Raw genomic sequence first — 18,485 nt, 5'->3', positions numbered from 1 at the left:
GCATTAGAATGATGTCATACCAGTGACCACATATTTTGGATGCCCTATGGTGCAGCAAATTTTCTGTGGCAAATCATCTTATGGGGTTAAGTTAAATTAGGAAAAGTACTAATAGTATAATCCTAACTACATAGTAAAAAAAAGTTTATAGTTTATTAGCTAAAACCCCTTTGTGACATAGGCAAAATATGCAAATTAGCATAGAATAATACATTTGCATATGGGGTCACACAGAGTAGGAAACTATTATGCTTCCAATCTTTTATTCTATACATTTGCTACAAATTCTAGATGTACAATAATTATTTCTAAGTCTCAAAAGTGAACTTAAATTCCGTTGGTATATCTGACTTTGTGATGAGTTCAAACTCATAAAGAAGAACATTTCAAATGGAACCAGAAGCCATCCTTCTTGACCTAACGTGTAGCCTTGGGCGATATTAACCATGATTTTGGAAGCAACATGCGTTCGGTTCCCTGTTGTTGTTTTTTTTTTTCTCTCCAAAACATCTGAACTAAAAAGGCACTAAAAATAATGTTTCAAGCTGGTTGGAAGAAGGAACCGCTAATACGTGTTACGGTTCTGGTACACGCTAGGTGTGCCACGTCTGGAAGAAGAAAGTGGGTAATGTCTGTGTTAACACAGCACGACTACTGCTTTATGGCTTTTACTAACAGAATATTAAAAGCAGCAGGCGTTGGTTCCGCCGCGCGTTCGAAGGCACAGTGGAAGCACCGCATTGCAGGAAGGTGAGCCGGGCAGGCTGTATAACAGAGTACGTCGTCGCTGTCAGGGGAGCTGGAAAGCTGTCAATGGACTTTTGCTACCAGCTGGAATGTTAATGGACGGAAGCAGCGGAGTTAAGGGGTAGCCAGCTCGGAGAGCGTAAATCCTATCTTGGCTCGAGATCAGGCAGATCAGGCTGGCCTTCTGCATTAAATATGAATTAGAGTCGGATCGAAACTTTTTGTTACAGCCAGCGCTACGAAAAGATAACATTGTGATTATGTTTCTACTGCTAATAAGACAAAGCCGTTACAGTTCTGCAGTGTGTGTAGATGTAAATGGGGGGCTCGCTATGGTGAATGCAGTAAAATCATTGCAAAGGGGGGCATCTGATCCTTAAATTTAAATATATTTAACCCATTCAGGGATATGCAGCCCTTAAAATTGTATTATATGCTTTCGCAGATTTAAAGGACTAATAATCACAGATCTTTCTGCAGGGGATCTAATATTGGCGAACCGATTTTTTGTTCTTGTCCTTGTCCGTTTGACGCGTATACCCGGGAAGTTCTTCTGATCCTGAATGTCATGGCAATAGACATGGTTAATAGAACATGGCAAAGATTATACTGTAGTGACTGAAACGCTTCTGCTAATGATCCCTATGAAAACCACTAATTGTAAGGAGGCAAGCCCGGACTGACCAGCTGGGACATTGGACAAAAGTTGGGTGGGCTGCTAGCCAACATCGCTTCACACTGTGCTGGAGCTGCAGATCAGGCCCTGCAGTATGCGGTCGTCGGCTGGATCATTTCATGAGCATGAAAATGTAATGTGTGGCCTGTCATATGTAGCTGGCAACCGCACATAGGTCATTAGGCGGCCCCCGGCCTTAAAGTGCCGGGACCGCCTCATTATCCCCAGCCCTGGGCCGCGTCATTATCCCCAGTCCAGGGCCACCTCATTATCCTTAGTCCGGGGCTAGAAAGGGGATAAAGGTAATTGTCACTATTCATGCAGGGATTTCAACTTCAGATATCATCAAAAAGAAATATAAAAAAGTTAATAGATAGTACTTTGAAATATACTTTACGACAAGACGCCACACAGATTCTTTACTTATTCTATATTGTTTTTTTAAATTGGTACCGTTTTATATAGTTATTAAATACCAATCTACTTTTTGTATTATTTAATGTTGTTATTGTACATATCTTTTTATATGTGTGGCTCTTTCCTGCGAGACTTCACTGCAGCCCAATGACTAGCAGCTTATTTGTTTTATTTCTTTGATCTGGAGGGTATCTCCATTGTATGTGTAGCAATTTAGGGTTTTATAAGTATCTTCCTCATTATACAAAATAAAGCTTTCTGGGAACCAGAGGAAAAAGGCCAAATACAAATATCTAGTTTTCATTTCCAAGTGTTTTAACTCAATTTAGAATTTTTGTGTACATAAAAAGTAAATTATCAGCTAGAAACATCTGAATGAACAGCAACACCACCAGGACAGACAATGGTCCTTTAATGTGTTAAAAAAAAACGCACAGCACCATTGACAAAAGAACTGTACAAAGGCCTGCATTCATTGAATTAGATGTGAAAAGTAAAAGTAGATCCATTTCCTGGATCTCTAGGATTTACTGCCTGACCAGGGCATTTTTATGCTTTTTGGGTAATGGCCAGTGGACTGATGGATAGCTGTTTTGTTAAAGTGTTTTGTGTTTAGTCTGCAGTTCTATACATTGCCACCGGGGGCACTAGAAAACAATGACTTTAAGCAGCATCTGCTTTATAACAAGATCCCTGCTGCAGTCTTGATATGAGCGTCCAATGCAGTGTCTTTTGGCGTTGGATTGGATTAGAGGTGGATGTAAGAGGTGGAGCATAATCTAAAAAATGCTATAAGCAGCATTAGCCAAAGACAGTATTCAGTGGTCAAGGAGTAGGAGGGAACATGGACAGGGAGTAGATGTAGCCAAATGGCACAGCCCCTGCCCAGAGAAAGAGATAAGAGACCCAGAGACTCAGGGAAGCGCCACCTCACCCAGAGACTCCGGGTCAAACCCAGAGAGTTCCTAGGTATGGTGAACAGGTATGTTCAGTTCCCGTCCATGCTCGCAGTCATCTGCATTCAGGAATTAATGCAAGAGCTGGTGAAATAATTAGATTAAACCCCACAGGAATGAAATGTCACTTTTTGTCCAGCTCTGGATGGATACAGTGCAATTTTCAGCTGTATGCGTTTGAAATATTACTTTACTAGGTTAATGCGTTCCTGCCCAGTATTAACCTAGTTAACCACATTTTAAAATGTTCTCTATATAAACGATTGCTAGCCCTTTGTAACAGACCGAAAGTTCTGTTTTATTTCTGCACATATGCCTTAAAGATTGGCAATATTTCTGGCTAGACTATCACCCCCTTACGATGATGTGATGATATGTATGCATGCGAACGCTTAGGAATGATGGTTACAGAAATGTTCTTCGAGGAAGATTGGGTAAACTCCATAATAGCAAATCTTGTAGACAGGACAGCTGCTGTGACGTATGAGGCTCTCTGTACCAAAGAATAAAAAAAAATAGGCAATTTACGAAATTATGCATCCCCCACGCTGAATCTTTTAGAGTAATGCCACTTATGTCTGCCTAACGCATATAACCTCTATAAAATCGAGTGCACGTTCTAGGTAATAAAATGAACACTGCTGTAACAAGTTATGTTTTTAATGCTTCTACATGTATAACAGATCAACATCTGTTTCACCTTTATAATACAAGAGCATTCTTGTCTTAGCCGAGACACTGGAAGCCTTTTTTTTCTCATTTTCCTTGCAAGGAGGTATGACAAGCGAATGATTCTTGCAAAGAACAAAATGCAATGCTTCAGGCACTAACTTAGCCTTCACGCACAAAGGATAAATAGATCAGTTTCCTCTTCCAACTGTCCGTGGCTTCCCTGGAGCAGTAAACCTTGAATCCCAAATATTATTGTGGTTGAGTTTATCCTTAACCCTTTTTTTGTAGCGACTCAATACTGCAGCAACTCAGCTATTAACAACTGGGGTGTAAAAACATAGGAATATGGAAGAAAACAAAAAAAACAGGATTCAGAATATGAGCATGAAAAAACTTACATTAATGCAGAAAAATTCTGATACATTGTATAAAAATGAACAAAGGTTTAATATTTTTAGATTAATTTATAATGCTAGAAGCCTCCATTACCCTTATATCTTATTTATTATTATTATCATTATTATTATTATTATTATGTAATATTATTATTGGAATAATAATAATAATAATAAAAATAATGACATTAGCTGTACTTTTACAGAGAAAAAAGTACTTTCAACAGTATGTCATATTAACTCCTAAATCAGAAGGATTTATACCAAAAATCCTGGGGTCTGCCGGGTAACTGAAGTTGGTATCCCCCCAGGCATAACAAGCTAAGGGTTCACTATTTCAAAAAGAATCCAACCAAAAGTCTTTGATTCATGCAGAAATACCATCTTATAGCAACGTTCACAATGTGTTCTACAGAGCTGAGCTTACTGGGCTGAGATTACATGCAAAATTATTTTCCGTGGTCATTGAAGAACATTTGAACAAAATATGGTTGGGAAAAGAAAGACTTTACAAAAAATAAGACGTGGCATTTGGATTGTTTTTGCAGTCTTCTATAACGCCGTGTTCATCGGGGCCATAATTTGAAACATATCTCTCCTTGCACTAAGTAGAGCTTACTATCTCATTTCAAGTAGGCCTGAAAGTCTGAGCATTCTCGATCAACTATGAAGTATAATCCACACCATGGCTTAATATTTATGAATATAAGGAAAATATACACTCACGGGTCTTTTTTAAAAAATAATAGTTTTTTATTTTGGCTTCATATACTCGACGCTTCGGGACCCTTTGTCAAAATAATCACTTTATTTGACAACAGATTTATAATATGACATACCAGTCTAATAAGATAAATGCCACAGCACTTATATTTTATATCCCATGATCCCATGTCTTTGACCATCTTAGATGTTTCAATGATGTATATGTATTTAGAAATACTAAATGCTTATTTTGTTTTACTAAATTTAACCATGCTGAATATATTTAACCAAATAAAATGATAAGTGACTTAAAATGAGTATCTAATTGTGATAAATCCACTTTACTTCCAGGTGGCTAATAAGGGCTACATACAAAACACAACCGGATTTAAAAAGACTGGAATTAGAGATTAGATGGTGTTATGGTAACACCGAGTTCTGCATGAGATATGCAAGGAAAAGCTTGGTTTTACATCAGTGGTTTTGGTCTTTAATGCTGGGGAAAAAAAATTAGTCATCCGTTCCCTGATTTAATTACAAAACAGGGGTGCAATAATCCCTTTAACGCGGTTAACATGACATCATAGTTCCCAGGATTATTGGTGCGTTGAGTGAGTAAACATTAATATTAATGAAACTGTTTAAAATGTTGTTTCACGCGTCTACAACCCCATTGACATTTTATATGTATATAATATATATTGTTTTTCCATCTGTAAAATTAATTATATTTATCACATTATAGAATCATTGCTTATTATTTGCTACTGCATATTTTTTTTACTAATTATATTATTTTTCTTAAATTAATTTTATGCATTTAATTTTTGATCGGGCTACACAAAGATTTTTTTACATTAAACAGGGGATGACATTTTGTAAATTAGTTTTTTAATTTTTATTATTCTATAAACTTAAATTTAACATTTTTTTGGAACTAAATTCAGCATTAGAAACATAATAATTCATGCCCAAACCTTTCCCAGAAATAATTCTTTGATTATGCAAAATTTTCCTGGGAACAATTAATTGTCATGTGACACCAAAGCAGGCACTGATAGGCTATTGCCTTACCAACTGAAAATAGTTCTTAAACGTTTCTGTGCTATTTTTTACATGATTAACCTTTATTTGATAAGCTCACTAGAAAGTATAGTGAGTTAATGATTTGTCTAAGCATTTTGGTTTCTGAAGTGCTTAACAAAACATAATTTGTTGTAACAATGTATCACATCAAAGCACAAAATATATTCTGTTTCAAAACATAATTTGTAAACTTGCTGTATTGATAAAAATTAAAAGATCTGAATGATGGAAGATTGATTTAAATATCCCGCCGTCGGAAATAATTAGGAATGCGACTGGTACGTTAAAATGTTTTATAGAATATCGAATGAACTATTCAAAAATGGCAGAAATACTCGGTACCCAGAAGGGAGGTTTCGGCAGCTATACTGAACCAAGCAATGTTGTGTGAAGGTGACAGATCCACTTAACAATATTTCCGCTGAAGAATATTCCATCGGTCTGTCGTGCTTCGACTCCTCACTGTGTTAAAATAGGACTACTTTTGTTACACAGCTTGAAAAACATTTTGAAAATGGCTGTATAATGCTGGTCTATAACAGCTGCCTCATATCATTGAACCCATTTGACTTCTGAACTTTGATAACTCCCCATAAAAGAAGAAAGCAGCTCCATCCTTTAAAGCTATCCATAGAATTATAATCCCCCCCCCCTCCCGGGACAAAATTTAAATTTAAAATAATACAGAAATGTTTCTGCGACGCACATTTCAGCTGAAACGCTCTACTGCGTGGGGAAACCGCATGGAATTCCTCCTAGAAATTCCAATTTTATTAAATGCTATTTTTACTAATAGAAATACTCCCCATTCGCATACACGCATGCACGTTTGCTGGAATAACCCTGACAAAATCCTCAAAATCTTAACCCTTTTGTCAAAAAGACAAAAAGTGTTTTATATGTAGGTAGCATTTATGTTTATTGAAGATCAGACAGGCTAACATACAATAGCTAATTTATTCTGTTTATGAGCAAAATATTATTATTTATACAATTTAATATATTATTTATATATTATATTATATATAATATATAAATATTATATATAATATAATATTTATATATTATATATAATATAATATATTATATTATATAATAATATAAAATATAATATATTATTTATATAATAATTATATATATTTATAAATAATAATAATAATAGCGGTAAAAAGGATTGACATCTAAAATGTAAACTAGGGCAGTGGTGAAGAACTAAGAAAATCTTAACTGGTTTAGGACTATAACTCCCATCAGTCATCTGTAGGACGGCTAGCATAGTAAGAGTTGTGGTCATGGTGCAGCTGTAGAGACCTATAGCTGTTTGAGACATAGTATATTTGATACACATGATATGCGGGGGGTGTAAGGCTGCATTCTTAAACACAGGTTATTGCACCGCTCCAAATATTTCACAACACTAATAAACTGTAAATTATAGAATGTTGGCACTTAAAAATAAATTATTAGGATAACAGTTACAACCCTTAATCTCTGTGCATGGCAAACCGCAGTACCATGTAAAATATTATCACACGCAGTAGAAAATGTATTTGTTTTTTTTTATAGATCAGCCAATTTTAGGCTCAGTTTGCCAAGGACTCAGGTCCCCTCCTTGCTCACTGATGACTCTCATGCATTCTAGCAGGGAAGGGCAATTGTCCCCCCTGGGCCAGGCTAAATTCTTCTCAGGATGGCCAGGAGGCAGGAGCCGCGCAGGGTGATGTTACGTGACCCTGCGGTAATAGCCGACCACTTGCGGAGTACTCAAGCAAATATGAAGAATGGCTGCGAGCAAGGTAAGGGTGTGAATGTGTAAGTGTATGTGTTAGAGTGTGTGTGCTAGTCAAGGGTGTGCTGGGGGGTGAGGTCAGGGAGCCAGAGGGCCACACAGCTTTATCTGCCCCTAGACCAGAAGGCGCCAGCCCTCCTCTGCATTTTAGGTTATAATTCGTGTTGAGTACATGAACCTTAACCCGGGTATCAGGGATCAAGATTGGTGATCTAGAGTGCACATGCCTTGCCAGGTTGCCCCAAAAAGTAATTGGGTTGTCCACGAAAGGAATCAGTTTGATAACCCTACTGAAATTCTTATGTATTGCTATCAGGCGGATACAGTATGTGTATGGATTGTTGATGGCATGCCAGGGATATTTGTTTGAGTTACCATTAAATAGACAATCCAGAGTGTCATAGACTGCATAGGGGTGATTCTGATGAATTTTTAAGGGGGAGAAAGAGATTACAAGGGGACATTCAGTTATCACCTGTATTAAAGCCCATATGATGGCTGGAGGGTCCCTTCAATCAAGCTACTGGACAGGTGGAAAATAATGGAGCTGTGGATATCCAGACGTTAGAAGGCAGCTGAATCAATAAGACGATAGCAAAGAGGTGGTCTACCCACTAAGGACCAAGCTGTGAGACACTTTGTTGAGTGCACCCCAGGTGAACATCCTTGTGAAACAACAAAGTATTATTATTAATTACTATTCCAACAGGAATTACAGAACAAAATGATTTTTTCTGTAAAATATATCTTAAGGTGTATTTGATTTATTTTGCAAGAAAAAAAAAAAGATATGTCAAATATTTGAATCAACACATTATGATAATTACCCAAAAGGCATCAAAACATAAAATTTCCTGTTTTCTGTTATACGTTTTGACCTCATGCTCTGCCGAAAAGAATATCCCTTGAGACGGAAATGTTTATCTATCTGGGATTGTGTTCTTTCAATAAACTTTCCCGATCCGTCTGTTGTTTGTGCTCGTGGGTTTTCTATACGGTCAGCAGTACGCATGAGAATATTGTCCTAAGGCAACATATAATGGTTTCAGCACCAATGGTGTGAGCCATTAAACTATTTTCTCGTAAGATATCTTTCTCGTATATATTTCTCGTAAGGTGCATCTTAGTATTTTATTAGTGATGAGTAGTCAAGCTAGTAGGCTGAGGCTCCTTTAAATCTGTAATCTAATCGTTAAAGATCTAATCAATCAAGTTTAAACGTTAAGGTGATCGAATCAATTTGACACAAATTAAAAGCACTTTCGTGTATAAACCCCACATTCTCACACACACAATGTACATTATTTACTAACAGTTGTCGGTTGAGTTGAAGGTTGAATGTGCTTTCTTATTCACTAACATTCAAGCGGCTCTCAGGTTTCTATGAGTTCTTTTGACTTCACACATTTGCGAGCTGCCGTGGAGGTAACTTGGCTTCCAACCGAACTGGCAAATGAGCGACTTGACACGGATACATTATGAGGAGTCGAGTTGGAATTTTTTCCTTAAACTCACATTTCCAACTCGCCAGTTAGATTAATGAATCCTTGGAAGTCTCAGTACAATTCGTGGAACCTTCTGTGGAAACCCCTTCCCTGTTCCGTTGGACTTTCTGCCTTGCATGAGTGTTTCAAAAGCTCTCTGAAAACCCACTTTTCCCCCTAAAGCTCTCCGCCATCATTCTAATCGAGCCACGTGAACGACCAACAACCTCCACAGATCATACGGACCCGAACCAACTCATCCTTGTCCAAGCCGTCCTCTCCTATTGTTTCACTTCCCCCTCAACCACCGACTAGATTGTAAGCTCGCAAGAGCAGGGTCTTCGTCTCCTTTTATACGAGTTTGTTATTGTGTGTGAATACTGATTGTAACAGCGCTACGGAATCTGTTGGCGCTATATAAATAAATGTAATGTAACTTTCATCTTGGGTTGCTGTTGGGTATATAAGTTGAACACTTTCTTTACCCCCCGTGCTAGTTTGTCTCTGTACACTAGGCTGTTAACCTAAACGCACTCAACGGGAAGACTAGATGGGCCAGATGGTTCTTATCTGCCGTAAATGTTGTGTTTCAAGTCCAAAATTCTATGTTTAGTGAATTAAGGCAACAATTTGTTGAGTATTTCCTTCCTACCCTCTTTGCCGACCTTCCCCGGCAGCTTCCTAACCCTGCCTTAGTGCACAGCAGGTGACAGTAACCAAGCTCTTGCAAGGCACACACTTCTATTACTACAAAATACACCTGGACGACTCAAAAAGACAAGTTTCAAACATTAAAAAATGTAGGTTTACATAAAACCTTAAATTGTAACTTATTCATTTTTAGTCCGGGACTGCTCTTTAACACATTCAGCACCAATAGATGAGCAGTTCATTAGATCTGCATTGTGTTGCATTGCTTTTCACAGCCACCTTGAACTTAAAGGGTTAGAAAATTTGCGCTGATGGTAAAGAATTCATGCAAATGATGGTTATATTCAGTATTATTTACTGCACAGTACAGGGGCAGGGGGGCTTGACAATGAAATTAAATAGTGAAGACAAAATAATGTGCTCATAGACACACTTGTCACTTTGTATTTATGTGCTTGTAATAAATATGTCTTTAAGTACACAACCTATTTCAGCGAGATCACATTATTTAGCGGCTGCGAAAGGCTAGGGCTTTATTTTTTCTAACTAGGATGCTGATGAATACAAAAACAGCATGAATTAGATTTCCCAGGACTGAATATATAGAGCCGCTCCACAAAACAGATAAACAAATAAACCTTGATCTGTCAATTTATTCTTTTAAATAAAAATAATACAGAAACTTTTTTTAAAAAAAGCTTTATCTGATTTCCATGGCGGCATCTTATCAGCATACAGATTCTCAGAGCTGGTATCTTCTGCTTTATATAGGGGACAGAGAGGGGTGTGGTTTAACAAAGGGGTGGGGCTAGGGACAAGTAAGGAGGATCTAGTCTCAATAGACTTTAAAGGGCCAGGTGTGGATGGGATATGTGGGGATTAAACACAGGTCCAGAGGCTTTGTAATCAGTACCGACTTCCAAGCCTATCAGTACCAGCTTTGGGGTCACATGACAATAAAGCATTCCCTGAAATAATATAAATGAGGCAACATTTAACTTGATTAAATTATTATTTTTGGGAGAGGTTTGGTAATGCGACAGTACCAGGAATGCTGTTTTGAATGCTGTATTTAGATATAAAATTGCTCAATTCTGCAGGAATGTTCAGTTCATATAAGTGCATTTAATTAAAGTAAAAGATTGCACAATAATTTACCAGAATTTGATAGGATCATTCCAATGGTGTCCGGAGAAGGACAATGATAAGATGAAAGCAGTGTCTTCCACTTTCATGTCCTTCTAATTAGGGTCAATCTACTTGCATATTTAATTTTACCTTCTTCTGTTAGTCTAACCCCAATTGCTTTCTTACATCTTCAAACACCCTAATGGGTTAATTGGGCTACGTTTAACGTGAGTACCCTGTCTTACCCCTGTATGACGTCGCCCAGGCTAATTTCCACACCTGGAACGTTGGTACTTACAGTGGTAACAGCCTTTTTCGTCATTGCGTTGGGACCATCCTGGGCAGCATTTATTAACCATTTGATAATCCATGCTGTACACTTGTCTGTATGTTGTGTAGTATGCTGTTCTGCAAGACAAAGGAAACAAAATTACATTTTACAGAAATCATATTTTTTTAGTTTTCTCCCGTATAATCACATATTGCTGTAATTAAATTACAAATATTACAGTACTATTTTTCTTTGGTTAGAAAGAGCTCCAAACACCTCATGTCAAATGAATTAGAATATGGTGGCGTATCCATCATAAAAGTCATTCCTCCCCAATTGGAAGGTGATGCATTATTTAAAATGATGGACCAGATGGAACAGAGCAGCATTCTGCGCAAGTCCCTAAAGCAATATCACTAATTATAAATGCCCCGCTCCATACCTCATATTTCTAGCCTCATTAGGCAGACGTATTCGGAACGATATTTCATTGTTCAAACACATACTTATTTGTACACCGAAATCATTTCCGAGGCTGTTAAAAGCTAATGAGAAAACCTGAGAGTTCAAACTTCAAAATTTCATACATCCAGGTCGCGGAGACAGGACCAAATGATTCAGGTGACACGTTATGACTTGTTTCAAATTAAGTCTACATCCTTTGAGCACCGCAGGTGGAGAAAGTCAGATTCACATACTGATATGGCCCTTCTCGGACCCCCGCTGCTGACCGCTATAACTTCCATCATGTTTGGCCAGCCATGGCCTTCCAGGAGAAGTCATCCAGAGATAGGATACATCTGGCACTCCAAATGCTTCGCTCTGCACATCGCATCACACTCGTCTTGCCATGGCTGTCAAAGATAACTGATGGAGGGCCTTCCACCAGAAACTATAGCTGGCACAATGCTCGGCTCACCAAAGGTGGCTACAGGCAACACAGAAATCGATTTTACTATTAGGTGAGAAAACAAAAACCTTTTCCACGCCTTAGATTACAGATTCCATGATGCCCAGGCTGCCAGTGGTGGAACCAAACTCAATCAGACACCACCTGAGCATGATGGGACTTATAGTCGTCTGGATGCGGGGTATCAGACGTTCTATGTCCTGAGTTCACCATTTTTTTTGCACCTCAATGGAGTTAAGTGGCCAATTACCCAAAGCTATCACGAAATTTGACATTATCAGTGATTGTCAGTGGAGAAATATTTAAAGCTCAGGGTTAATTCCCAAACAAACGTCAAGTTGCCAGGATACAGGAGTCCAAACATGACGTTCTTCATTGACTTGCCTATCTAGGAAGCGACACCCACTCGACATATCCAATCCTCTTAGCTCCGACTGATTAAGCCCTCTCGTAAAGTGACACATCCCGCTCCCAAACAATTCATCCAGCAGTTGGTAAGTGGGCTAAATATTCACTAGATTATCATGCAAACGGCTCCCTGTAGGACATGAAGGAAATTTGGCACAGGCTAAAACGATTTAAGGATCCCGCGAAACAATTTTTGGATAAAGACGGACATTAGAGTCTGAGAATTGAAAATCTGCCGTGACGAGGCTCTGCCAGAAGGTTAATGGAACAATAAAAAAAACTTAAAGCAAACATATCTATGAATCAGAGGCGATAAAAGGCTCCAGAAATGTGGCTATAAGGACAGTCTGACAATGGAGAGATGTTGCCAGGGCTTCTGGAATTCCATGTGTGGTCTCTGAACAGCTTTATACATTGTATACCTCTTATCGAGGAGCTTGGAAGGATAAAAAGCACAATTTGTTTATGCGCAGGACTCTAAAAGATATTGTAATGTAAAGTCTGACAGATGTTTCTAGTAAGGAATGAACTGAGGCCAGCAATAAGCACCGCGTTGGACTATTTGCAGAACATCTAAGGGTTATGATACATTGTCTTTATATTTTATGTGGAAATCATTATCTTTGTATCAAATATTTACCCCGTTCTCTAAAGCGTTTCATGGTTTTTGTGCCATAGCGTGTTGAATGCCCAGCAGAATGAAACCGGGACAGATATGTTTGGGTGGCCAGGCTTCACCTTTCAATGAGGACACTTCTTGTCATGGTTATGAGTTCCAAAAAGGAATGTTCCACAATTTATAAATTATAGCTGTCCTTACTCGTGTCACGCAGAAAAAGTGTACTCAGCTCTTTAAAGTTCAGAGCGGCTGTAGGAGAATCTGGGCCATGTGGGCTTTAGTGGGCTCCATGTGGAGGAAATTAGCTGTTTCTCCAATCTACTCAACCACTCCTCTCCTCCAGAACTGTCTAGGAGCTCCTTCTCACGTCTTTTGCTACCAGAACAAATGTGCCACGATATAACATCCACATGGTAGAACACTGTGATACCCTTCTAACCACCAAACATTCTGGGCTCTTAGACAGGAGGAACATCATAGTAGGAAAGAGGCACGGGAATGTGCATCAAAACAAAGCAATCTACCCCTAGTAACACTAGTGGACCTACCTTCATAGGAGGAATACACTAGTGCTTGTTGCCCCCTGATTTAAATACCCCAGGATGACTATTGCTAAGACTAGCTGTGCCCAGGCATAAAAAATCTCCATCGTGTAGAACATAGGGTTTCACATTTCAGAAGGTTGTGGCTGTTCTTCCTCTTTAAAGACACCTAAGCCCCAATTAGTTGCGTAAGATAGTCATAAGAGCGTGTAGGGAGTCTTTTTTTCTACTAGGTGCTTCAAACAGCGACTTGCTAGTTACTATTAATTAGTCGCTACGTGTTCAAAAGCAAATTTCGGCTTTTGAAGTCCCATGGAACGCGGCGACTGTGTTATTTAGCGACTTTGTTCTTTGTAGATACTCTTTGATTGGCTGTGTGTATTAGTTTTTTATTACCTTGACATGTATACTACTCTGGTAATTGTTGAAAATTACAGTTTTAGAGTAATTTTTGGGACGTTGTAACTAATAGTTCCTGGGTTTGGGACGTTTCTACATTTGAAGGCAGCTTTGTTCAGATCTTCCCAGTCTTCCCTCTCGAGATAAGGAGGAAATACCTGGGACTGCTCTTCCCTTCCTGGTGGACGTTCAAAATGTTATTAATCCAAGATGAACTATTTCTTTATTCTTTAGACAAAACGCCTTAATTTATTCTATATTCAATGCATTTCACCCCAACTCAAAACATGAAATACTTCAATCACAAAACCCTCGACACATGATGTAAAAGAATCAAAGACAGAAGAAGTATCTGTATTCTATTTGTCTGTTAACACGTTAAGCAGTGCGTGTTGTGGCTTCACACATTTTGTACCCAATAATCAAACCAAACTCCTTGTGTACAAAAAGTGTCTTTGGCTTCCTTCCTTACCTGCAGGCTTTTTCGAAACGTATCTCCATTGTTTCTGGAAAGACCCCATTGATAAAATATCTCTATCTTGGCATCGGTACAAGAAGCGCTTGCTATTTATCAGCTTTAATTTCATGTTCTATCCTAATAATATCCGTCTTTCTCTTTTTCATAATGTGTTGATAAGGCGTTAAGCCGAACGAAATCTGGCTTCTACAGCAAGGAAGAGGGTTCACCAAGTATGCCAGGGGTAGATAAAATATAACTACCCCGCTGTTTCTGAACTATAACTCATATAATGCCATGAAAGCATATGAAACTGGCTGATTATAGTGGGAAGGAATCAAGAGAATGATAGTTTTTTCTAAAGATGGAGAGGTTCCAGTTGGTCAACACTCGGGATTGATGATGACATCAACATTGCTTGCAGGACAATTTGACGGATGTGATCATCAAGCATATACTTCACAGCCCCAGTTGAAACTAATAACATTTCTTAACTTTGTGTATTTAATGTGTATTCATTTTTATTACCTTGGCATTTATACGTCTAGTAAATTCCTGAGTGAGAACGACGTAGAATTTGAGGGCAGATAAGAACCATTTGGCCTGTCTAGTCTGCCTGTTTTTCCCTTGGTCTTGTCTTAGATCCAGTCGCCATATGCCTACACCATGCATGTCTACATTCCCTCATTGTGTTAGTTTATATAACTTCTGCTGGGAGGCTGTTGCACTTATCTACCACCCTCTCAGTAAAGCCATCATCCCCTTATCACAAAACGTTGACGTACCTCCTCTCGTACCCAACGCACCACATCTGTCCCGCGCATCCCTGTTTCCATACTTTGACCATGCGGCTGAAGGCTTGGGTCACTGGCTGTTTGTGAGCTACGATGGCCGTTTCCCGCTCTGGACATACATTGGGCCTAAGAAGAAAAAAAACACAAAAGAAGAAAAAAACATTAACAACTTTGATACTCTGGACTTAAATCACTCAAAATATCCTGACAAAGCTATAAATTTGCTATGTCATTGAATTGACAAGAAAATTGCTGATCACCGAGTATTTCGATACATTTTAATGTAGGGGGGTTTTCTTAATAAACTTAGGGCTTCAACCCAGTTAACCCCCCAACAATATCACAAGAAAAAAACAACCCCCCAGCATTATAATTTAGGGTAAGCACTAATACTATACAGTATATATATATATTTCTATTTATAAATAACTAAAATATGAAAATATATTAAATATTCACAGAACAGTTATATTTTGCTTTTTTAGGAACACGCTCTCTAATAAAACCATTCTCATTGAAAAAAAAATTCTACTTTAACAGCATTCCAAAAGAAACAAAATCATGTTCTGTATTATCATATAATAATAATATTATATTATATTATTATATTATATTATTATATTATTATATTATTATATTATATTATTATATTATATTATTATATTATATTATATTATTATATTATATTATATTATATCATATTATTATATTATATTATAATAATAATATATACAGACACCATATCATTGGAATACTGTATCAATACCCCCAAAAAAATAGAATAGAATGGGACAGATATCAGTAAATAGCGACTCGCGAGTATATATTAAATTTTCGCTTATATATTTGGGAAAGGCGAGATATTACAGAGGACTTTAAAGGGAGGAAGAGAAATGCGTGTCTTGGTTTCGTTACCAGCTACCGCTGACAGAGAGGATTAACAACTGCAGGATGGAGAGGGTGTGGATGGCAATTATCAACTTGTGAATTTCTTTCCTGCAGAAAACGCTCCGAGCTTCCAAATACAGATTTTAAAATCACTTCCCGATCTCAGTGGAATAAATTAACCAGATTCTGAAAGCGAAATCAGGGGGACATTTTTAATTTTTAATTAAATGTTAAAAAATTGCCATTATGTTTTTTTTTTTTTTCTTAAACTCTTTACTGAGAGGGTGGTAGGTAAATGGAACAGCCTCCCATCAGAATTGGTATGGGATAATACAGAGAGGGGATTTAAACATGCACGGGAATCTAAGACGAAATCAGGGACTGATAAAGGTCTGAGTCTTTACAGCAGAAAAATGGCAGCCTAGACGGGGCGAATGGGTCTTATCCGTCGCCAAATTCTATGTTCCAATTTTTAATGTGTTTACGTTGGTCAGAATGTGGATGCTGTGTAATTATGTGTCGCTTTCCACTCACATTTCTTTGCTAACTTTGCTAAAATGTGTGCTTTTTTCTAAAATACGATATTATTGACACATTGGGGTTAAAATTCATCATCATTCTGGTTCAAAGTTTCAAAAGTGGTCTCATCCCCTTAAGTTACTAATGGGATGAAATTGTCCAATGGTTCACAGGATACGGTAATAATTTCAAACTAGAATCACTCTTTGATACTAAATTCCCTAACATTTAAGGGTGATAGTCCATAAAATTACTTTCTATCTCAGACACTGATCACAAAGGTGCAGTCATAGTTAGCAAATGAACTTGAATGATGTGGAAAAGTAACATTTCTGGCTCTCATCTTTTGTAATAAGTGTCTATGAACGGTGCACGGGATGCAGCTGTGACTTGGCCCCAGTCCTAACTCGGATGCTCTTCAACACACCCAACCGTTGTCCAGCGGAGAAGCAGGGACATTAGACCTCTATCAGCAAAAGTCTCTGTCCTTTTGGCCCATGGTTTAGAAGAGACATGGGGTCGGCACCAACATTGCTCATAGTGGACAGTTACTGGGGTCTGTGGTGGACAATTTAATGTTCCATGGACCCTCACAAACCTTACCATGAACACTGGTGTCCTTGAACGGACACTTTGCCTATCCAACAGCATGAAGATCAACAGAGCAGGAGAAAGAGCCATCAACAAGACCACCAGAGATATCATTCCTTACTCTGATATCCGACACAACATGTAGTCAAACCGGGACAAGCTGTGCTAAGATATCCCCCAAATACCTGGACACCAAGCACCCCCTATATAAATGCCACTGATGGTGGGGGGGTACACTGAAATCACTCAGCTACCCTTTGCATGTTGTTTTTCTTTGATAAAAATCCATGTTTCACTTCATTTCCAGTCCGTGCGTCATTGTTTACTAAATGTTTTAAGTTTCACTTGGAACATGGAATTTATTGGAAATCCTTGAAATAATTCTTTCATTCTTTGGAAAAATGCCACCAGATCATTAACGTCTCCTACTCTGTGTGCTCCACAGATTAATATCTCACCCACTACCAACGCGAAAATAAATTGTCCACCGCACACTTGTTTTAAACAAACTGTACAGCACGGGGTTGAAATGTCACTGATAAGGAATGAAACCGGTAAACCAATAAATCTTCACAAAATCCAGCTCAGCCGTGTAAGTACTTAAATCATGTCTGTGTGGAATGAAAGAGCAGCATAAAAATGCAGGTAGGGGGCCAGATTGCAAATTGCTTTTGGCCACCCACTATCACTGCTCCTGGGGCTAAAATCTCTGGTGACCTCATTGGGTAACAAGAAGGTCTGTGCCTGTCAATAAGGTTAATGCCGGTCACGCTATCATAACGTGACACCAGACCAGAAGTGAGCAGGAGAAGAGCTCAGTAGATATAAAAGAGACAGCTGGACACAGGGTCCGCAGAGAGGATGGCCCCCTTGGGCCTTGGTACCCAATGTTGGCTCAACCTGCTTTAGCCCCTGTGTTTATCCCTGAAATAACCCTAAAATATTTACCAATATTACATCCCACACCGCTGTGACAGAATGTGGCCGTGAGCAGAGACCTCACACCACACTCAAATGTTTTTGTGAGAAGCACTCTCTTCACTAAATTAACTTGCATGACCCCCTGTGCAGCCAACATCACAAAAAAGGAGAAGAACCAGGTCCTCTAAAAGGCTTCTTTATGAAACACTAATTTATGTGCATCATCCAGAAAGCCCAGCCAGATCAACAGTACCAGCATGCTCAACTTTTTACCGTTGTGCATGCTCAACGGCCCCTTCAATAGTAAAGAAGGCAGTTGCATGTGACACAGGGGATATAATTTTGACAAATGTGCAAATCAAACACTTTGTATTCCCTACTAACCACAATCTTCATTGTCAGGTGTGGTGGCTTTCAAACAAGTCCTGAGGATCCACCAATAATCCATATCTTGTTTGCG

General features: G+C 38.5%; 1 protein-coding gene across 1 annotated transcript in view; it reads right to left on the bottom strand.

Moving 5' to 3' along the window:
- Positions 1 to 18,485, bottom strand: part of MEGF6 (multiple EGF like domains 6) — a 137,328-nt gene that overhangs the window by 106,277 nt on the left and 12,566 nt on the right. The window contains exons 2-3 of the mRNA XM_053451686.1: positions 15,098 to 15,232; positions 11,005 to 11,114 (exon numbers count right to left, since the gene is read on the bottom strand). Of these exons, the coding sequence (XP_053307661.1) occupies positions 11,005 to 11,114; positions 15,098 to 15,232 (245 nt within the window). The remainder of the gene's footprint in view (positions 1 to 11,004; positions 11,115 to 15,097; positions 15,233 to 18,485) is intronic.

The sequence above is a fragment of the Spea bombifrons genome, chromosome 12 (assembly GCF_027358695.1).
Source record: "Spea bombifrons isolate aSpeBom1 chromosome 12, aSpeBom1.2.pri, whole genome shotgun sequence".
NCBI lineage: Eukaryota > Metazoa > Chordata > Amphibia > Anura > Pelobatidae > Spea > Spea bombifrons.
Note: the sequence above shows the minus strand (reverse complement) of the source record. Positions and strands in the feature narration are given on the sequence as shown.